The 23740-nt window shown below is 40.2% G+C and overlaps 1 protein-coding gene across 13 annotated transcripts in view; it reads right to left on the bottom strand.

Annotated features, from left to right (window-relative positions):
* The window catches only part of KDM6A (lysine demethylase 6A), a gene marked incomplete at both ends in the record, with an annotated part of 208861 nt that extends 197215 nt beyond the window's left edge, over positions 1-11646 (bottom strand). For all 13 annotated transcript variants that reach the window (XM_079727668.1, XM_079727658.1, XM_079727664.1 and 10 more), the window contains 2 exons: positions 11192-11255; positions 11477-11646. In XM_079727668.1, the coding sequence (XP_079583794.1) occupies positions 11192-11255; positions 11477-11646 (234 nt within the window). The remainder of the gene's footprint in view (positions 1-11191; positions 11256-11476) is intronic.
* Positions 11647-23740: the final 12094 nt, after the last annotated feature.

Genomic DNA, 23740 nt, shown 5'->3' with positions numbered 1-23740 from the left:
TCCCAGATGCCGCGGAGCGGCTGGGCCCGTGAGCCATGGCCGCTGAGCCTGCGCATCCGGAGCCTGTGCTCCACAACGGGAGAGGCCACAACAGTGGGAGGCCCGCGTATCGTATCGCAAAAAAAAAAAAAAAAAAAAAAAAAGAATTAAGCAACTTCACAAAGTAGGCAGCAGACTCAAACACCAGTCTTCAGTTTTCTGATCCACTGTTCTTCCCAGTATATCACACAGCCTCCCAATCAAGCCAGCATTTTGAGCACCCAGGCTGAGGAACAATTCTAAAGCCTATTAACTATGTTAAGGGAGTATGTGCTTACACCTATTTTTCCAGTTAGAGCAATAAGTTCTCTAGGGATCAGTCCACATTCTCTTCCCCCAGCACCCTTATAATCAATAGATATAAGATATTAAGTAGTATAAACTATGGCTACTTCTTTAAACATTCAGGGAAGTAAATTAAATTAGTATTCACGGAGACTGATAATCAGTCACACCAATAAAACCAAAATGTGAAGGCAAATTTTGCCACTTATTCCAACTGACAGTTCACGGCATATAAAATTAAGCAACTGCTATCTTAGTAAAACACATGAGAACATACTTTCAATTAAACTTTTGCATGTTGAAGAATTTCTACCTTTTATACCCTATATAAAAGGAGTAACAGAACCTCAAAATCAAAATAACTTCATCACCCAAACCGATCACCTCACCAACATCTCACTGCTTGAATGAAAGAACTCTCAAACCCAAGAAAATTTGATATAAAAACAAGTAATATTTTCATATGGCAAGCAGCAAAATTAACAAAGCATTTTAACAACTTGTATACAGTATCTCATTTGTGTGGGGAAAAAATACAACAGAATATACAGGTGTTGAAATATGAAGTTACCCAACAAATCTGTTATCAATGGCTGCCTGAGAATAGGAACTAAATAACTGGGAGATGGTGTGGAAGAGAGATTTTCTTTTTACTGCAACATCCTTTGTGTAACTTTTCAATTTTGTACTCTGCACAAGTATTCTGCACAAGTATTCACTGTGTATTCAAAAAAGCTGCATGAAGGTATTTCAAAAGAAAGATAGGATCATGGCTGCAATTAGAATGGTGGCAGTGAGGATGGAGAAAAACAAACAGATTTGAAATTTAAGATGTAGAAACGTCAAGATACGGTGACTGTTAGGATGTGATAAGTTAAGAAAAAGAGGAGTTAAAAATGACTCTAAGGTTTCTGGCAAGGGTAGTGGTAAGCGCTATTTACTAAGACAAGGAACATCAAAGACAATCATAAATTCAGCTTGCATATGTTCAGTTTAAGATGCCTTCAAGATACCCAGGTGAAGTAATCAAGTGTCAGTCAAGTATACATACAACTTGGGAGCAGACAGAGTAAAAAAGATCTAGAACAGAATCTCCTTGCAAAGGAGACTGAGATGTGGTCAGAGATGCAGAAAGAAAGCCAAAGTAGTCAGATGTTAGGAAAGTCAGGGAAGGATGTTTTCAAGAGATCTCAAATCTGCCTCTATCTCCCCCCTCATTCCTCAACTACAGCCTCACTTTAAAAATTGTCTTTTCCAAGATGATAACATATATCTTGTACTGAGCACCTTCCACACCAGGCCCAATGCCAGGCACTTTACACATCTTCCTTTCCTAACACAAAATGCAATAGCCTGCCAGAAATCTATTACCACTTCCATTTTACAGATGAGAAAACTGAGCCTCTGAAAGATGAAATAATTTGCCCAAAGATCATATATCCAATAAGTGGCAGAAGCAGAATTCTACTCTAAAATCCATGCGGTGCTATCTATCCATCAGTACTTCACAACTAGGTTCCTTTCCCCTCCACTTTATCCCTCACTGTAGCCAATAATATTCCCAGAAAATCTACTTCTGGTCATGTCACTTCCCCTGATTAGAGAGTTGAGTTCAATAACTCCCCAAAACCTCCTATGGCCTACAGTGATGGGGGCCTTCACATGCTCAATTACCTCCTCCCAATCCCACTAAGACACCCTACCCTCTCTCTGTCCACACTAAATTATTCACAATTCCTCAAACACCATTTAATTTCATACCTCCAACTCTACCTTCTTTTTCCTCTTGCTCAACTTCTTTCTATTCGTGTTTGATAACCACGGCCAAAATGTCATTACATTTTTGTGCAGTTTCTCTTACCCACTTCTCCAGCCTAAACTAACTGCTCCAAAACGTTGGGAATTTGTGTGGATAGCTTAAATTACCCCTAATCAAAAGTTTTAAATGTTTTAATTGCTCCATCATTTGAGAGCTCATAGCACTTTGCATATACCTTTATTATGGTACTTACTATATCATATGGTCACTTCGTCTGTCCGTCTCTCTCCACAGACTGCAGGGGCAAAGGCCAAGTATTACTTGTTGCCCCAGGACTTGGCACAGTCCCTCACTCACAGCAGTTCAGCAAACGTCTCACAAATCAATCAAGCAAAGTAAAAGCTTTTCTACTTCTCATTCTGACACCTGAAATTCAAAAACCTAAAACATTTAACTACTGTATCTTAAAAACAAATTTTCCGGGCTTCTCTGGTGGCGCAGTGGTTAAGAATCTGCCTGCCAATGCAGGGGGCACATTCGAGCCCTGGTCCGGGAAGATCCCACATGTCGTGGAGCAACTAAGCCCGTGCGCCACAACTACTGAGCCTGCACTCTAGAGCCCTTGCTCCGCAACAAGAGAAGCCACCGCAATCAGAAGCCCACGCACCGCAATGAAGAGTAGCCCCCGCTCTCCACAACTAGAGAAAGCCCGCGCACAGCAACGAAGACCCAACGCAGCCAAAAATAAATAAAATAATTTTTTAAATAAATAAATTTTCCCTAAATATATAAACTATCCAAACAGACTCAAGCAACTAAGATTCATAAAGTTCTTAGGAAAAATTCTGTCACATATTATGTAATATTCTATTACAGAATTCTACCACAATATTAAAATACAAACTAACTCACATATATTCAGCTAAATATGTTTTCTACTCATTTCCCAAGCAACTAATTCTTAGCTTCCAAATGGCAAAAAAAAATCAAGGCCCATGGATATTTGATATTAAGAACTTATTTTATGTGTAATAAAGGCACTGTGGCTATGTTTCAGAGACAAACTGAAATATCTACGGATTAAATGATGTGATTGATATCTGAGATTTCCTTCACAATAATGGTAGTGAGACGCAAAATACAGATGAAACAAGACTGGTTACGAGTTGAAAATTGTTGAAGCTGGGTAATGACTGGTGAGGGTTGGTTGGTTGATTTTCTCTGCTTTTGAAAATGTTGGAAATTTTCCCTAATACACTGTTTTTTAAAAAAGAGAAAGATCTAACGAACATAATGTAATAGATCTAGTTTAAAAACAATCCTTTATCTAAAAAGGTTTCTTCCATTGTTCTAAATTAAAATAAATTAGATGACCTCATATAATACTCCTGACTATAACAAAGCCCAACCTTCTTCCTGAGAATAAACTTAGCAGTAGCATCTTTTATTTACTCTAACACAGACAAAATACTACCACAGACACAACCACAAAAAGAATACAGGAACACATTCACAACAGAATGATGTCAGTCTTAGCAACGTAGAGAAATACAGAAAAGATATAATAAAAGGAAGAAATAGGTAAGAGAAAAATACACAAAACCTTATACAAGAAAGTGGCAAACGGCCATAACTTGGCTGAGAAACCTAAAACTGTCTAAATAAGAGATTACTCCCACCCTTCCAGGTTACAGTTTTTAATTAGGTCCCAAATGTAAGCCCGGGCCAACTCAGGCCCAAAAATAAAGTCATCAATGAAACAGATGCTAAAGACCAAAATGAAGAATGAGTACAGCTACTATAACAAAGCCATGTAAATAAAATGCAAAGAAATAGGACCAGGGTGAGGGCAGCAAAAAGAAAAAAAAGAAAGAAATAGGACCAAATAGGGTACACACCTCTACTTCATTTACCCCTATCCCCACTGAAGGACCATCAAGACGAGAAGTATCCCAACTTGACAACAAGGTGTTCACAGGCATCTCTAACTACACACCGTAGTATAAAATCCATCTTTAATCAACCAAAATATAATTCTGGCATACTCACTATCAGTGTGCTTATTTTATTATTTTTAAGGTGATGCATGTCTATGGTTAAAATAGCAACAACAAAAAAAGCCCACAGTGGTACAGAAATCTGTTTAAAATCTCCCCTCCTGGGGCTTCCGTGGTGGCGCAGTGGTTAAGAATCCGCCTGCCAATGCAGGGGACACGGGTTTGAGCCCTAGTCCGGGAAGATCTCACGTGCCGCAGAGCAACTGGGCCCATGCGCCACAACTGCTGAGCCTGCGCTCTAGAGCCCGCGAGCCACAACTACTGGGCCTGCGTGCCACAACTACTGAAGCCCGCACGCCTAGAGCCCGTGCTACGCAACAAGAGAGGCCATCGCAATGAGAAGCCAGCGCACCACAACGAAGAGCAGCCCCCGCTCATCCCAACTAGAGAAAGCCCACGTGCAGCAAGGAAGACCCAAAGCAGCCAAAATAAATAAATTAAATAAATTAAAATTTAAAAAATAAAAAAATAATAATAAAATCTCCCCTCCTCCTCACCCTAGAGCCGCTTTGTACTCCAAGATGATCATTATTCAAATACTTCTTGAGTATCCTTCCAAAACTTTGTCAGAGAATTTCCTAAACTGACCCATGAACACTCAATTCAAGGATCTCAAGTTAGGAACTCATAACAAAGGTAAATATTACTACAAAATGAGATCAGAGAGGGACAGAACACACAGCAGATAAACCTTTGAACATATGCTAAAAGCTAAAATCTGATTTTAAATCATGTGCTCCTAAACAAAATTAAAAGATTCCTTGCTGATAAAGAAATCAAGAAACACCATCTCCAAGAAACACAATCAAGAAATAAGCCCCACCCTATTAACAAGAGACCTTCTACTGAGGCCCAATCTAGGATAGAACTTTGAAACTCAATTTACAACTGCCCCAAGAGTAAACTAACTGAAAATGGGGATCCAAGAAAGCAAATAGTGTTTTTGCAGGAGCCATCAACATCTTGCCCACCTCCAGCACTACCCATCTAGGGAAAGGAGGTGCAGATCACAAGTGTCCCCAGCATGAGGAGCTAAGAGCCGGGTCCTTCTTTCTCTTCTGGGGTCTGGTGTTCAAAGTGCATAATTTGTTGAAACATATGCCTAGATAAATGGAAAAGGCTATCTGTAAATTAAGCTAGCCCAGAAGCCACTGTGCAATTATCTCACAAATGTGAATCCCCCCCCGCATTTAACTCATATTACAAAAACTGAATGAAATAATTGAGTTTTAAATGTCTGACACAGAATGTTATATAAATTCTCATTAAATGTTTTAAGAAAAAAATTAAATGAAATACAGATCAGGATACAGTGAGTCTCATGTGCTTTCATTAATTTTAACCTAGCAACTATCAGTTAACTTTTGAAGTTAATTCCAATAATCAAAAATCCAGGGGCTGTTAGTTAACATTTGAAATTCCCAAATCAGGAATACACAGTCCAGAATAGTTAAATCTAAAAATGAGAGACATGAGGAAGACAGGAGCCATGACAGCACTCTACGGAGGTAATGGTTCTCCTGCCTTTACTTCAGTCAGGAGAATGTATTAGGTAGCATAAGGAATGTCAGAAGTAAGTTTTCATCAGTGAAATAAACGATGTCCAAGTTAACGTGGCTTGGCTAGAAATACTGTAAAGGCCTCTGCATGAACAGGGTCTAAGAATCAGCAAATCCAGGATCCCAATACTCTCCAGAGTGCACACATACTCTCAAGAGTCCCATTCAGCCCTGTGTTCCACCACTGATCAGGTGATTCTGGGGCTAATGCCTACTGCTGCTAACATACAGCTACATGTGCCTCCAAAGCACCTTTCCAGCAAGGTCCTTGATAGACTACCTACAAGGACAAAGAGCTGGGACTTCCGTCTTCAAGCTTCACCAACTTTCCTGTGACTGCTTTTGTGCGTGCTGGCTAATCAATGTTTTTTATGGGTGGCAAAAAAAGAAAGAGCCATTCTAACTTGTAAATTGTTAAACTGACCTTTATCATAAGCTTTCAGGATACTTCACACTTTTCTTCTGCCACTGATGTTTTTGTGATAGTCATCCTTATACTTGTATCTCACCCTTTTAGGGAACTGTAAGTTTTCAATGCAGACAAGGGATATCTATGTTATCTTCATATTCCCTGCATAGAAGACTTGCATTCAGTGTACTCAAATATTTGTTGCTCTAATTTACTATCGACAAATTACAAACCAGTATAGAAAACTGATACAATTATATGTGAAGCTTCAGTATGAGTACGTAAGACTGTCAGCTATATATTCATTAAATAAACTCCATTAATTAACTAGTCTACAAATACATGTGGATCTTAAATAACCTAACCACCATTTCAATTCTTAGACAATCTAGTGGTGTTTTTGTAACATAAATTAGTTCTCTGGATACATTTTAAAAATATTAATAATGCAGTCACTAACATCAATTTCAAAGAGCTCAAAGCATCAAAATGAGTTTCAAAGCAAAATAAACTTAACCAAAAAAAACCTTTTCAAATCTGCAAAATAATACTGGTATTACATAAATAAAAACTAAATGTTACATAATCAAGTCAGAAAAAGGTATTTTTACTCTGTAGCTAGCCAAGCACTGAACCTTGACCTTGGTTCAAAGTGCATGGCCCACCATTCCACTTTACCATCTACATCACAGCAACTCATCTCTCACGCAGTTTTTCTTAACAACCTGAAATACATAGAAGTGGCAGCCAAATGTCCCCTAGTCATTTCAATTTGTAACCGAGTCTGTGGAAAGAGCTATTGGGGCGGGGCGGGGGGGAGGGGCGGTTCAGAACTTAAAAAGCACATGTTTATATATTCCTGCAATTCTAATGTGTGGCCAGATAAGCAAGCATTTTCTATAATCTCTTACTATAGCTTTATTACCAGGAATGTATCAAAATCTTAGGAAATGTATAGTAACTGCATGAGACTTTGTCCCGGTAATTAATAATGACTATAATTGTTTACAAGACAACTTTCCAAACTAGAAAATACTTTTTAAGATGCATCATATTAAAGACCTAATTTTCAAACAAAAAAGTATGACATTATTCTGTGGTTACTTTTGTAACCCAAACACTAATCTCCTTTAGCACTGGAAATGAATATATTCCTTTAAGTGCCAGCAAACAAAACACACACATAATATAGCATAATTTTAAACATCAACATCCAAATATTATAGTATAAAAAAGCCACCTCTACAACTAACCTAATAATTTTTCCTTACCATCTACATGCAAGTGAACCAAATTTAGGAAAATACATGCTTTAATGGACCTTAAACTACTTCCACTGCCCCCAAAATTTTAAATTCCAACTATTTTCATACTAATTATCTCCTAGGAAAAAAAGCACATACATTTTATTTTTTTTAGACACATACATTTTAATATGGTAAACAATCCATAACTACTTCTAGGTATTCTACATAATCTTTCTATTGATTAAAAGAATTACAAAAGAAAAATAAATCCCAATAAGATAATTTAATACAAACATAAAAATGACATAGATACTTCAAAGTGAACAACTATGTATTTTAGCAATAGTTCCCTGACAAAAGATTCCCCAACCCTTTAGCATTATATAACTACTATAAATACATATAGTATTACTATATTCATGCTATGTATTACTATATATTATTTTTTAACTCAAATCCTTATTAACTGAAAACAAGATTAATCCAAAAGACTTTCAAAAATGTACCAAAAGTGTCACCAGTTAATTTCTGTTAAAATGTTTCACTTCTTTATTACTTTTCAGTAACTCCACTATAATTAAAAAAATAAGAATCTTGAATTATGTTACCAAAAGATGGTCAGCATTAGTTTAAAGAGAAAAGTAATCAAGATCAGCTATATTTCAAGAACTCTGATTAAGCAACCACTTGCTGTTTACAATCTTTTAAAAATATTTTAAAGGTATTACTGCAAAATAATATACTGTATTACTAATTTCTTTTTCATCCAAAACCCCAAGCACTGTATATCAAACGGCAATCATTCAAACAAAAATTCTTTCAGTGACTCCAATATAAATTAATCTCACAGATGCATTCAGAGACTAAGAGAAATCAGCAGTTTAGACAAAGTATTCTCACCTAGAAAAGGTACATACGAGTTTAGGGGCAAGTAAGAGACAGTTATTATTAAATGTTTTAAACTTTCCAAATCTTTTAAGTCAAGAGTTAACCTTTTTTAAAACCTACTAATTTAACTTTAAAAACTTGAAAGAAGATCCAATAATATATAGGAATAAGAATTTTTGAAAGCAAGTAGTAATAGCTAAATTTCTGTCAAAAAAAAAAGTTATACGAGGTGCAGACTAAATTTGTTGGGGGGTCGGGGTGGGGGGGTGGTAATGAGAAAAGTCATCGCTAAAAAGAGAATCCTGGGAGTTATTTAATTCCAGTATCTGCTCTTAGGTAAGTAGCCGGAACCTACCCCAACAAAGAAAAGCCAACTCTTATTTTTAAGACTTTCAGACAATAAGAATTCTGAAACTAACACAGCTCAACATTCCACAAAAAACATACTGTTTACCACGGCTGTGCAAAAGATGGATGACACTAAATAATTCAATACTTCCTATAGCAGGACTCCAGCTCCTTCATTCTATTCAGAATCCAATTCAAACACATGGTGCGAGGTTATATAATATCAAGCTTTACATTACACATTTCACTGGTATGTTCGAGCTCACAAGGACGCAACCATGAATTGCATGCGGTTGCAAGCACATTCTCTAGAATGTTTTATTTTAATGTTAAGGCTAAGAAGCCTTGACCTAAATAGGTAGGACCTCACAAGCATGGGGTCTGAAGTAATGAAGAACCTTGTTTCCTTAGTTCCACAAAACATTTAGTAACCAAATTACCCAGTATTTTATGAAGGCTTCATTCTTCCACAAAACATAATGAATCTTCGCAAGTTTCTCATGTATAAGATGCTGCTGTATTCAAACATCAAGAAAGTATTGCACTTGCACAAAAAGATACATGAAAATGTTCAGATCTTTTACAATTTAAACTCAGTAGTGCATAATAACTGCAGGGTTCAATATTACAATCTGAAATACAATGTTAAGCACAATCCACTGTGAATCCATCTAAATACAAGCATTCTGAGACATGAAATCAACTAGCATTTTACACATTATCCACGTAAAGCATCAGATTCCATTTATTTCTTCATTACCATAACCAAAAGCCGTAGCCTTGGCCAAACTTTTCCAAATGTATTATCTTTGCAAACAATTTTACCAACCTCCTATTAGATCGGCAATAATCACTCCAAAATAAAATAATGCTCCTTAAATTTAAATATTTTGCTTAATCTTTTGGAATGACAACTTTGACAGTAGTGAAGTATTTTTAAAGAAAATATTTTAAGTACTCAGGTTGAAAAAAATTTTCAAGGCTTAGGTCATTTATGCTTAAATCATTTCAGAGCTAGTCGCTATTCATTTTTCCAGCAATAATTTTAATGAAGCCAATTAATACTTACATAGTCAAAGTTTAATTCAACTTTTCTCTATGGGTCAAAGGGACTGGGCTTACTGAAAAGGATTATTTCAGTTTAGCTTTCTGGTCATTATTTGTATTCAAAACCCCTTACACTTAAGTTATTTTGAAACAAAAACATATGTGTAATTACAGATAAAAGGTATTAGTGACTCTCCTAAACCAAACTACAGACAAAAACTAGGGACAACTCAATTTTTTTTAATCAACTTAAGAATAAAATGCAAGGCTTTAGTCATTTCAAACTTCCTTCTCAATTGCAACAATAAAGCTAGGTGTCAAATGCAAAGCCACTGATTTCAGCTAGAAAAGCAAATGCCTAATGGATGCAACACCCATCCCAGCACACTCCAAGTTTCACGGTCCCAATTAAGAAGCAAGCATACAAATATCATTTCGATCAGATTTTGATCAAGAGACACAAACTGATGCAGACAGATCGAGACTCCAGTGCCTTTTGTTCAATAGCTTACGGATGGGTAACTAAATGTGCTACAGGTTGATAAGCATTTACCAGGCTTATGAATGCTGCTTCCAAGCTTGAGAAAGGTACAAGAATTCTAGATGCAAATAATCTTGGATAATTTTTATTAAACACCACCGAGCTACACAATCCGAAGGAGAGGCCTATTCATCGCTACTATTTATTTCCATGTTTACCTCTCCTCCCTCCCCCAAACCCCCCCCCCTTCACTTTCTCCTCCCACCCTGTCCCGCCATCTTGGGCCGACAGGAGCAGCCATTACTTAACTAAATGACAGTGCCAACAACTTTCCACACAAATAAACAGAAACTGCACCCCGAATCCCCCCCGGCCTCCCCTGCCAGACACGCAGGAAACGAGGCTCCAAGAAGAAAACACATTCACAAGTAACTGCAGGATTTCTATGGCCGAAAGACCCAAAAAGTAAACAAGTCACCTAACTTCAGGTAAAACACCATACCCCTCGAGATGCATGTCAACAGACCCATGCAAACTCCTCACCGCCCTAAACTACGTGCAACTTCCCCCTTCTGGGAGCGGGGACACAAGAAAGCCCCAAACGTTGGGTTAACTAACAGCAGACTTCCCGAACAGCCTTCCTGGAGGAAAAGAATAAAAACCACGGGAGGCAAGTCAGTCGGAAATGCGGGGAAATCTGCACACATTTACAAGCCCTTGACCCTAAACAGGCACCTCGGAGCGATCATCGGTCGCCCCTCCCAAAGCCGTAAAATAACAGGCAGTTTTGTCGACCCAGTTGAGCTCGGCCCCAAAGCGCTACCGTTTCTGTTCCTCCAGCTACGAGAGGAGAGGGCGATTTCGCAAGGGAGCGAGAGAGGGATCCGGGGGTGTGTGTGGGGGGCGGGGGGGGAGGGGGGGAGCAGAAGCAGGAAATAGTTTTCCGGAAGCCCCTCGGCCCTCGTTCGCGGCCACAATGAGCGCCGGCCGGGCCGCGGGGCCGCGGGGGTCGGGGCGAGCGGGGCGCCGGCCAGGGAGACCGTGTCCGCGCTCCGGCCCGCAGCTGCCTTACCTTGCCCAGCAGGGCCTTCGTCCTGGCGCCATCTTCATGAAACCTCACGAAACCGAAGAGGCGGCTGTGGAGAGAGACACACGCGGCTCGTTAAAGGTCCGACAGCACCACCGACCGACCCATCCCTGCCCGAGCCCGAGGCCCCGGCGGCGGCGGCTACGGCACCGAGAGCGCCAAGCCAAGGTGCTCGCCCCGCCGCCGCCAGAGGCGAGCCGCGCTCCGGCCTTCCCGGAGAGCGGCGCCAACCCGTCCGGAGCCGACCTGGGGGGTGACGGCAGCCTGTACCTGTCCAGTCCGCCGAGCGCCTCCCTCTCCTCGGCTGTCAGGCTCGGGGACGCCTCCTCACTCTCGCCGCTCGCTTTTCCCGCCGCCATTTTCTTTTCCTCATCACCGAAAGCGGCGGCGGCGGCGGCGGCAGCGGCGGCGGTAGCCAGCGACACTCCGCAGGATTTCATGGAAACGCAGCGAATTCACAACTCCGACGCCGACACCTCCCCCCGGGCCGGGGCCCACAACGACGCCCCCAATCTCCGCGCGGGACCGGCACACCAACTTTATCGCCGCCTCCTCCTCCGCCGCAGGCGGCAGCGACGAAAAATCCCAACGCGGCGGCGGTGAAGGCGGCGGCGGCAGGGGCTGCAGAGCCCCCGAGTCGGCAGCGGCGGCGGCTCGGCTTGTAGGGTCACATCGCGGGAGCGGGCGAGGGGCAGCCACGGGCGGAGATGGCGGGAATGGCCGGAGCGTGCGGGGTTGAGGGACGCGGGGGGGATTCGTTGGAGACACAAACTTCCCCGGCACCAGCACAAAGTTGTTGTAATTGTGTCACACAGCGAACCCCACGCCGCCGCCGTGACCCCCCCTCCCCACCCGGCCGGCGCCGCCAATCAGCGTGGCCCGCTCGCTTCACGTGACCTTTGTTGACTCACGTCAGCCGTGGCTCCACTCAACTTGCTAGCTGCCCGAGCCCCGCCCACCGAGGCCCCCGCCGACAGGGAGCGGGACGCACGCCAATTCTGGCCGGTGGTTGGCTGCTGGGCCCGTCCGTCCGAGGGAAGGGTTTGTCCTCGAGAGGGAGCAGCCGATTAGGTTGTGCCAGTTAAATACACTGGGGCAGAGAATGGAGGGTCCGGGCCGTGTCACCTCGGGAGCTGCGGCGGGCTCGGGAGGGGGAGGGGAGCGGTGGGGAAGGGCGAGGTCCGGCGCCGCCCGCGGCGGGCCCTAGCAGTGAGCGAGGACACCATGGACGGCCTTTGCCTGCCCAGGGGCTAGGTGGTGGTCCCAGATCGCGGCTCGGGCATCCTGCGCTTCGGGGGTCCCGGGCCCCGGAGGGCCTGATAAGGGTCGCGTCGCCGGGAGGCGGCGCACGGCCCCTGACCTCCGCCCTCCGAAGAAGGCGCACACTTTTGGCACCGCTGGAAGTAATGGCCTCCGCGCGGAGCGCACTCGGGCAGTGGCTGCTGGCCCCCCGCTCCGCGGCTCAGGCGCCGCCCTAGGCCAGGCGTGCGCTCCCGGCCCCGATCCCCTTGCTCGCGCCGCAAGTGAAGGGGGAAAGGTCCCCTGACCCCCGGCTGGAGGGAATGAAAAGTCACCCACCGGGGTCTGGCTCGCAGACCATAGCTCCCCACCGCCAAAGGTCTGTTGGCGGCACTTTGGGTCCAAAGTTTCATGCTACCTGTGTTTTATCAGTAGTTCATTATAGTGTTGTAAGAAAAAGCAATGACGAAAAATTGTTAAGCGAGATCTCCAGGATGTTGGTTTCTACTGCTCTGATCTCAGTGGGGCCTTCATGGAAGAGTTCGGGCTGCTTGTAGACAGGCCTGAGAGAAGGCATAATTAAGATAGTCAGCGAAGCTTGCAGCCCAGAAAACCCTTTTCTACCTCCCCCAGCATGTCTTACACAACAGTAACACTTTCTTGTTCTGACCGCGTCACAGATGCAAATAAAAGTCACTAGTCTGCCTTTCAATCCATAGTACAATTGGGAGAAAAAGAAAACATGCCTTCGGTCTATTACTCTGTTCAAAAGACAAATTTAATAAGATATGTCTCATATAACAGATCTGTTACAGGGCACACCTCCGGTCTTCAGGGATAGGAGAAAAATTAATGGACATACGAAGACAAGGTTTCCTTTATAGACACGGACTCTATATTTTCAATAATGTAACCAATAAACAAGGTATATTCAACTTGGATGTTAAACTATAAGGAAGACAATTCAGTGCTGACTCAGTAATCCTAGCAGTATTCAGTGAGAAGCTATGGAAATCCCAACTGATTTTGCACACAGTTTTAAATTGTTCCCCTGAGACTAGTAACTAGACTAACAAACTATAGTTTTATATGGATTATATTTCAGGTTTAATTACTTTCTCTGAAACACCTCTTCCACTCTTTATGGTAGTCCTTCCATTTTACTTGAATGGGTGAGTATACAGGGCTGAATATTTTCTGCAGCTAAATTAGCACATGCATTGTAAACTTTCTCACAACAGATGACCTTCAAAGCCCAGGAGATTTTGACACCACTATCTCCCCCCACAAACCACCATACACACACACACACACACACACACACACACACACACACACTCTTAGACTTGCACAAGCAGAGATAGAAATTCTGCCAGTATTTGGCAGTCTTCCTGGAGCTGGTGGTTCTTGACTCAGGCCGTTTCCAAGAATTATAAGGCTGCCCACCTCCAACCCCTCAAAACCTTCTTTCTCACTACATAATCATTACTAGGTAATAGCAGCAGAACTGCATGGAGTGGATGCAATGTGTGGGGTCGAAGTCAGGCAGACCTGGATGCAAATTATGACTCTGCACAGGCTGTGTGTCCTTGGGAAAGTTACTTATCCTCTAAGCCAGAACTCTGTGTCTAGCCCAATTACAGTCCATCATGAAGCATGAGATAATTTTTATACAGTAACATAGTCCTTATACCACTGTGTAATTTTTTAGGTCTTGCATAGTTTATATCATATAAATGTATGTACAATAGGTATTGTAGCCTCTAAGGTTTAGGTCCTTCACTGGAGAGAGAAATGGCGAAGTGGGATAGATGATTTTATAACAATTATTTCTATGAAAAGTGAATCTGAAAACCCATATAGAAGGCAGAGCAGTTGAGCCAAAGGAGCATGAACTGTGGAATCATGCAGATCTAGGTTCGAATCCTAACTCTGCCACTTGATAGCTGGGTGACCTTCAACAAGTTAGTCTAATTTGAGCTTCAGTTCCCTCATCTGTGAAAAAGAGAAGATAAATCTTTTTAACACTTTACAACATTATTTTGAAGATTAAATGCCGTAAGGTAGGTAAAGTGCCAGACACATAATATTGAAAGGCCTCAAAAAAAAAAAAATAGGAAGGTTCGTATTTCTAAAATCCTTTCTAGCTTTCCACATTCTGGGTTCTAAATGTGTTGATCATCAGTTTACCAATCACTTCCTCCTTATCCCTCCCCAACCTCCCTATAAGCCCAACACATAGGCAGTCCTAATATACTTTTTGTTTGTGCATATAACCCCAACATTGCTACATCTCTCCTTCTTTATTCTAAAATTAAACCTTATATCTCTCAGTACTGCTTCTTGTTTCATAATTATAACTTAATACACTAGGAGCTGGGGAGAATAATTTTAATTTACCAAGTTGATTTGACTAATATATGCATAGATAAATCAATGTTTTAAAAATGTATAAAATTTGTGTTACACTGAGTCAAATTATGGACTAGTTAGGGCATCATTTGTAGCAACACTGTGTTAATACTTATGTAAGTACCATCAATTATAGGAAAATAAATTTAACTCCTTTTAAACAACTAAATAGTTAATCTGAACTATTTAGGAATATGTAGTTCATTTATATCGTTAGTGCCACATAACCTATGCATACAATAAAAAGTCACATAACAGAGTCATGATTTATCTAGTCTTATAAATAGAACTATACTTATCCTTTAAATCAGGATCAAAAATAAATTCAGCTCTTCCTGCACCTACCGGTGTCATAAAGATTATCCAACTCATGTCCAAACACATTGATGACAAAAATAAATATAGGGTTAGAGTTGAGGGGAGATAAGGAGCCAAGTACAGACAGACTTTCACCTGTTTGAAAAACTTCAGTGTCAGAATAGTTTTGGGACTTCTTCTGGAAGAAGCCACACCCATCAGGAGCCAAGACTACCCTTACCAAGCTGTAGTGAGGCATCCCAAATCCTACCCCCCACCACCACACTGGGGAGCCTGGGCTTCCACCCCCACCCAGCAGTAATGAGGCATCACTCCTTCCTTGCTGAGGCGGTGTCAGAGGAGGCCTACTGGAGGGTCAGAACTTTTACAATGCCCAGTGGTAACAAAGCCACCACTCCCGTGGTGTCAGTGGAAGCAATGTGGGGAACAGTAATGAGGCACTCCTACACCTCCAGACATGGTGGTATCAAGGGAGGCCTAGTGGGGAGCCAAAACTTTCATTCACACCCAGTGGTAACAAGGAGACCCTCCCCCTCCACCAGTGTCAATCAAGGTTGACTGGGGAACTTGGACTTCCACTCCTACCTGGCAGTAACAACACAGTGCTTTCCCTTCCCCAACAGAGTGATGTCAGAAGAGACCTGCTAAAACACAATATTTAGATGTATAATACCCACAATGTCCAGGTTTCAATGAAAAATCACATACCAAGAACCAGGATAACCCCAACATTAATTAGACAAGATAATCAACAGATGTGAACACTAAGGTGAATCAGATGTTCACATGATCTGCCAAGGATTTTAAAGCAGTCATAAAAATGTTTCAATGGCAATTATGAATCCATTCCAAACAAATGAAAAACCAGAAAGTCTTAGCAGAGAAATGGGAAGTTTCAGCAAAGAAATAGGATATACAAAGAAGAAACAAATGGACAATTTAGAACTGAAAAATTAATAACCACAATTTAAAACTCAATGTATGGGCTCATCATCAGAATGGAGGGGATAAAGGAAAAAGAGATCTTCAAGACAGAATAATAGAAATTACCCAATCTGAACAACAGAGAGAAAACAGATTGGAAAAAACAAACAAACAACAACAACAACACCAAAAAAAGAAACAGAAAAAAACCAGAGCCTCAGAAATCTACGGGAAGATAACAAAAGATCTCACATCTGTGTCATCAGAGTCCCAGAAGGAGAGGAGAAATAGGTCAGAGCCCAAATGGTATGCAAAGAAATAATGGCTGAAAACTTTCCAAGCTGACACAGTCCCTGTCCTGAACTCTTACTTGGAGAGTTGTATAAATAAATTTTATACTATAAAATAGAGTGATGAGTGCTATAAGCTTTACCCAAATTTCTGTGGATGCTCATAGAAGAGGCAACTTTATCAACCTAGAGGTACCAGATAAAGCTCCTAGAGAATAAAAGATGGATTGTTGGGAGCTAGAGGGTGGATACAGGGGTGGGTGTCTTCCCGGCAGAGGCAGCAACAGATCTGCAAAAGCACAGATGCCTAAGAGTATGAGAGTTCTGGTAAATTCAAGAAGGTGAGCATGGCTGTGACCAAAAGGGTAAGGAAAGAATTGGGAGTTGAAGTTGGAAAAGTAGGCAGAACCATGAAGAGTCCCGTAAGGCTTACTAAAGAATCATACCAATGGTTATTGTCATTTTAGGCACAGAAATAGTAGGGTTGCTAGTGGTGTTAGTGCTGCTACTTTAAACAGATTTCCTTTCACCTGGGCTCAGCATCTGGCACCAAGCTCAAAGAATATTGACTAGCTGGCTGGTCTAGCCCCTTTGCTAGACCAGGGATCAGAAAACCCTAACCTACAGGCCAAATCCAGCATACCACCTATATTTGTACAGCCATGTCATCACACATTAAAATTAAATGAAATTCAAATTTGGGTATGCATAAATAAAGCTTTACTGGTACACAGTCATGCCCATTCATTTATGTATCATCTATGGCTACTTTCACAAAACAACACAGAGTTGAATAGTTGCAATAGAGAACGTACGTGGTGCTCTCATCTCTTCACACTGCTGCTTAGTGCCCTACAAATCACAGTGATGCTGCAATAACTTGGCAGTGTTTCAAGTGCCACACATATAACACCATGACTTTTTTTTATTACCAGTACATACCTATTATGTCAAAACCAGAAAAAAGAGAAAAAGGACTTCATATGTAATGCTTTTAATGCGCAGTGGAGTGTGGACTATTTTGTTATCAAATTTGATAGCCAAGCATTTATTATGCAATAAGTACAGTTTTACTAAAAGAATACAATATATGTCAACATTATCAGACTATACTCATCACAATATTCCCAACTGACAAGAAAGCAACAGTGAGAACAATTAGAGAATTTAAAACAGAATATTTTGTCACAGCAGAATTTCTTCACAAAAATAAAAAATGAATATGAGGCTGCAACCAAAGTAATTTTCTGAGTGACTCATTTCTTAGCCAAATAAGAAAAGCTGTTTAATTAAATTGTGTTTGATTGCAACAGCCAAAGTAATGTGTCCAGAGAAAATAAATTTAAGACTATTAGACTTTCAGCTAGAACAGTTGCTTGAAGAGTTGAGGACATTGGGAGCAGCATCAAGTCAATTAAAAACCAAAACAATTAACTGAGTGGTTTTCCTTGGCTCTTTATGAGTTAACAGGTAATACTAAGTTGTTCATTTGAGGAGTAAAGGCCTTGTTTGAAATGACTGAAGAACTAGCTTCTGTGAATAGTCTGCATGGAACAACTACAGGGGGAAATATTTTCAAAGAAGCTGAAAAAGTACTGATTCCATACAACATGAAGAGGAACCTGCTAAGATGTGTTACAAGCGGTGGTAGTAAAATATGTGTAAAACAGGAAAATGCTTATTTGAACAAAAAACAAACCTTATGAAAATGTAAGGTGTTTAAAGCCTATGGCTATTTATTGTATTATTCATCAGTGATGACTTTGTGGTAATATTTGAACTTATCGTGTGTTACTGAACCAGTAGTGGCAATGATAACTTCATTCATTCTCATGGCTTGAACCATCATCAGTTCCGTGAATTTTTATCAGAAGTAGAAGCTGAATATCCTGACTTGTTCTATCACACCACAGTTCTTATTGTTTGATTGTGATTCTTTTCAGCTCCAGAGCAAAACTGAGAATTATTGAATGAGAAGAACAGCCTTCAACCACTATAATCAAACTATGAATGGCTTTGGAAATTAGCTTTTGTGGGAGACTTGATAATATGTCTTAATGAATTTCACCAATTACACAGTAAAACAACACTTATACATGAAACATACTTCAGTAAAATCATTTTGATGATGAGTAACGATGCTTGAACTACAAGTAACGTCAAGCCACTTTATACACTTCCATGCTATCAAAAGTTAAAATAAGAAGCATATTATCCATTCCTATAGAAATCTGCAGCAGATATATTTTCCAAGCTCAAACTACATTCCAAGCAGCACTTTTGAGACATCAATGCAAGTGCAAAGGAAATTTCTATATTTCAAAATTCATTTAACTGTGCAATTGAGGAGTTTCTACCTAACCCTCAATTGACAGTGATTAATCTGCAATGTAATGACATACTAAAATGCAAATATCAGGAGAAGAATCTAATAGAATTCTATAAATGCCTTCCATGCAATGAATATGCTCAATCAAAATCAATATGCACATGGATTGATGTCAGTGTTTAGCAGTGCCTATCTATATGGAAAGACATTTTCAAAAATGAAATACATAAAATCCCATTACAGATCAGCATTAACAGATGAACATTTGCAAACTAATCTGATGATAAGGAATACTAATTTTGAACCCTAATTAAGCAAAATGTATTAAAAAAACAAAGAATCCTATTCTCATTAGTAGACCTGTATTAGCAAAAACTGCACTCAAGGGAATTCCCTGGCAGTGCAGTGGTTAGGACTGTACACTTCCTCTGCCAGGGGCTCGGGTTTGATCCCTGGTCAGGGAACTAAGATCCCGCAAGGTGCCTGATGAGGCCAAAAAAAAAACTACACTCAAGTATTACTATTACATTTTAAACATCAATAAAATATTTGTGGAAATTTGTTTCCTCTCTTGTTATATAGGTACCTAACATCTCTAATTTTGCCTCTTGACCTGCAAGATCTGAAATATTTACTATCTGGTCCCATATAGAAAAAGTTTGCCAACCCCTGGCCTAGCTACCTTGTTCCATGGGGACATCCAGTTCAAAACGATATATTGCCTTTTGCCCCCAAATATATCCCGGCCTAACTTCTCCAAAACATTCCCTAGAAAAAACAGACAAGATTTCACAATATTAAAGACTAAAACTGACAGGTAACCTAAGGCTTGGATCTGGGTGAAATTGATGTTAATTATGAGGCAGATGGCCCTAAATGGCTGGATTAAGAAAATCCCAGTCATGAATTACCTTGGCTTCATTTCCTCAACACACTGACTGAAAAAGGTAGTAAGCCACTTTTTTAAGGCCCACACCCTATCCCCTGATGACCCACTATCTGCCTCCCAACTCAGAGTCAGTGTCTAAACCAACATGAGATGTCAATTTCTCTACTTTTCAAGGATGCTCAGCAGAAAACTGATCCCCACCCCCACCTCCACTCCAAATCCTCTAGACCCCTCTATTCCCTGTTTATCTAGGCAGATAGACAAAACAAGTGGGCAGGAAATAGGAGAGGGATTGGGAGGAAAAGGGAGTAGACTTACATTTAATAAGGTGCAGTCCCCATAACCATGGCCGGCTTCATGGGTGTGCAACCTGTACAGTTGCACAGGGCCCCATGATGATAAGAAGGGCCTCATGTTTGTTTAATGCTCTGTTGTCACTGTCTTGAAGTTCTTAATTTTTGAACAAGGGGCCCCACAGTCTCATTTTGTGTGTAAATTTCCCACAGATTATGTAGCCAGTCCTGCTCAAAACTCTAAGGAGGGCTTCCCTGGTGGCGCAGTGGTTGAGAGTCCGCCTGCCGATGCAGGGGACACGGGTTCGAGCCCCAGTCTGGGAAGATCCCACATGCCGCGGAGCGGCTGGGCCCGTGAGCCATGGCCGTTGAGCCTGCGCGTCCGGAGCCTGTGCTCCGCAACGGGAGAGGCCACAACAGTGAGAGGCCCGCGTACCACAAAAAAAAAAAAAAAAAAAAAAAACTCTAAGGAAAGGCCAGCTTCTTAAAGGTTCCTGAGAGAAGTCCTTGCTGGGAACTGTATTGTGCTATGTATCACATTAGTAAAGAAGAGATACAAAAGGTAAAGTCAGACTGTGTGTAGCCCGCCAGCTACAGACTTGATATGGAGATTCTGTCACTACTTCCATAGGTGGGTCCCAGGCTAAGCAGCTCAATCACTTGTAGACAGATATTGAGCCCACAGAAAACCTTGTCTTATTTGAGGGTAAGGAGAATAGTCAACCAAGGCTAGAGGAAGAGCACAGCATCTACAAAAAAAATGAACGAAATGAGAACTCTTCTTCACCAGGATAATCCAGGAAAAAATTTTAGAAACCTGTTAACATCCTTAAAGCTCCTGCAAAAAAGAAACAGAAAGAATGAAGGGGTGGGACTGATATGAAAATCCAACAGGATGAAATGAAAAGAGAGACACATAGGGTAGGGAAAATGAGCAAGTACTCTGAAAAAGCAGGAACAAAATCAAACACAATGGAGACAGTAAAGAGGAAAATTCATCTGGCAGAAAATTGAAATTGGTGTCAAGACAAAGCTAATGCTAAGGTATTGAATGGAGTGTAAAAAGACAGCGAAGGAATCAATAAGAGAGAAGAAGATAGCTGTGGAGGAAGAATGGATAAAATGGAGAACCAACATGTGGATAATTTGAATTCTTAAAAGAGGAACAAAGGCAAATGGAAGAGACATAATAAAAATAAAATAAAGCAGAAATTTCCTCTGTTGAAGAACAATGTATGTTGACTGAAAGAGCCTACTATGTTCTAGGCAAAATCAGTAAAAGGGGACTCACAATTGGACACATCATGGCAAAAGTTTTAAGCTACAATATTAAAGTGTCTATAATTGTTCAAGCAAAAAAATGAGATCAGATTGCCCAGATAGAAACAAACATCAATCTGTCTGACTTCTCATATCTAGGGTAGTATTCATCTGCATTGATTTTCAGGTATAAAGATGTCAGAAAAACACTCTGCTATTTAAGGGTTCATAAAATATATCACCTTCTTGAAAAAATTTGTTTACAATATTTTTCAACCAACCAAGAGATGAAGTTAAAAAAAAAAGCTCAAGAATGGGGAAGTCACAGAGGGGAGCCTTGTCAAGCCAAAACAGAAATGCATCTAAATAATTACATCATACTTAATTATAATACTATATCTAAATATTTTTTCTCAAATAGAGTTCTGAATTTTTTTAAATAGGAAAAAAGTATGTGAATCTTAAAACCTGCGTTAACATTTTCATGGGTTAGAATGTGGAAGGAGGTAAAGATAAAATGTGCTAAGTTCTGTATCTCAAAAGCATGATTCAAACTATGCTGTTTTGGGACTTCCCTGGTGGTCGAGTGGTTAAGAATCCGCCTTCCAGTGCAGGGGAGGCGGGTTCGATCTCTGGTCGGGGAACCAAGATCCCACATGCTGTGGAGCAACTAAGCCCACGTGCCGCAACTACTGAGCCTGCGCACCCTGCAGCTCGTGAGCCACAATAGAGCCTGCTGGCCACAACGAAAGATCCCGCATGCCAGGAAGATCCCACGTGCCGCAACAAAGACCTGACGCAGCCAAATAAATATTTTTTAAAATTCATTATAAAAAAATATGCTGTTTCACTCCGGACCTAGCAATTAGATAAAAATAAGTTTAAAAAAGCTTTTGAAAAACTTAAAGGTCCATGCCACCTAATATATTTACTGTATCAATTCAGCAAATAGAAAGGTGTAGTAAAAAGTACAAGTTTCCCCTTCCTCTAAGTAACTGCTTTCAACTAATAGAATAAAATACTTTCTAAAACAATGGAGAAGATAAAAACAAAACTGAAAATAAAGAAAATGGCAGAGAAATGTTAATAAATAAGTCACAGAACAAAATGGCCTAAAACCAAAGATTTTAGAATTTCAAAATGTAAATCCCCTATTAAAAGACTTGGTTGACTAGAAGAAATGTAAGTATAATCTAGTTACAGGAGACATACTATTTAAAAAATGACAATAGTATGTTACAAAGTAAAAAACAGGCAACGGTATATTAGACAAATGCAGACCAAAAAAAAAAAAAAAATGGGAGGGGGAGGATTTGGCAATATTATTGAATCAAGACAACAAGCATTAATCAGGCAAAGAGAGTTAGTTTTGTATTAGTAAAAGGGTACAAATAGAATTCTCATTGTCTTGACGTTCAATGCCAGACTATCATATTATCAAAATATATAAAGGAAAGCTATTAGAAATTGTATTAGTCAGGGTTCTCCATACAAACAAAGCTAATAGAGAGAGATTTATTTGAAGGACTTGGCTCATGTCATTGTGGGGACTAGCAAGTCCAAGGTCTATAGATTTGTAGGGGAAGGCCAACAGGCTAGAAACTCAGATAAGAGTTGTTGCAGGCTTGACACTAAGATCTGCAGGGCAGGCTAGCAGCCTGAAAACTCAGGCAGAGTTCCTATATTGCAGTCTTGTGACAAAATTTCTTCTTCTTTGGGAAACCTCAGTCTTTGCTCTTAAGGCCTTCAACTGACTGGATGCTGCCCACCCACATAATGGAGATAATCTGCTTTAGTTAAAGTCAACTGACTGCGAATGTTAATCCCATCCACAGATACCTTCACAGCAACATCTAGACTAGGGTTTAACCAAACAAATGTGAACCATAGCCTAGCCAAGTTAACATGTAAAATAAACCATCCCAGAAATATAGGGAGAAATTGACATACAGACAATAGCAATATAAGACTAACATACCTCTTTATTATTTTATTGGGCATATCAAAGCAGACCAAATATAAATGTGAATATAAGGAATATGAATACTATTAAAAATATATATAATATACTATGGTTATATACAAACTATATATGAATATAACATATATTTGCTTATATTATAAATTATATAAATAGATAAGAATGGTGGTAGCAATCTAAAAAAAAGTAATGTTGGACCCATATCTCACACTTTGTACCAGAATATAATCCACATGGATCAAATATTTAAATGTTTAAATTGAAACCATGAAAGTACTTGGAGAGCCATGATAGACTTTTTAATATACTCTTAAAGTATGGAAAGCCTTTCTGGGAGTGACGTAGAACCCAAGAGTTATAAAAATAATAGCATAAACAAATAAATAAATAAATTTCACTAAATAAAAATTATCTCTGCCTGGCAAGTCCATTCTAAGCAAAGTCAAAAGACAATTGAAAAACTGGAGATAATATTTGAAGTTCTTACTACAAACAAGGCCTTATTTCTCTAATAGAGTTCTTACAAATCAATAAGAAAAAAAGACTAACAATGTAATAAAAAATTGGTATGAGTAGCCAGTTCATAGAAAGAAAAATAC

The sequence above is a fragment of the Hyperoodon ampullatus genome (genome assembly GCF_949752795.1).
Source record: "Hyperoodon ampullatus genome assembly, chromosome: X".
NCBI classification, from domain to species: Eukaryota; Metazoa; Chordata; class Mammalia; order Artiodactyla; family Ziphiidae; genus Hyperoodon; species Hyperoodon ampullatus.
The sequence above is the reverse complement of the archived record's forward strand: the minus strand, read 5'-3'. Positions and strand labels throughout refer to the sequence as shown.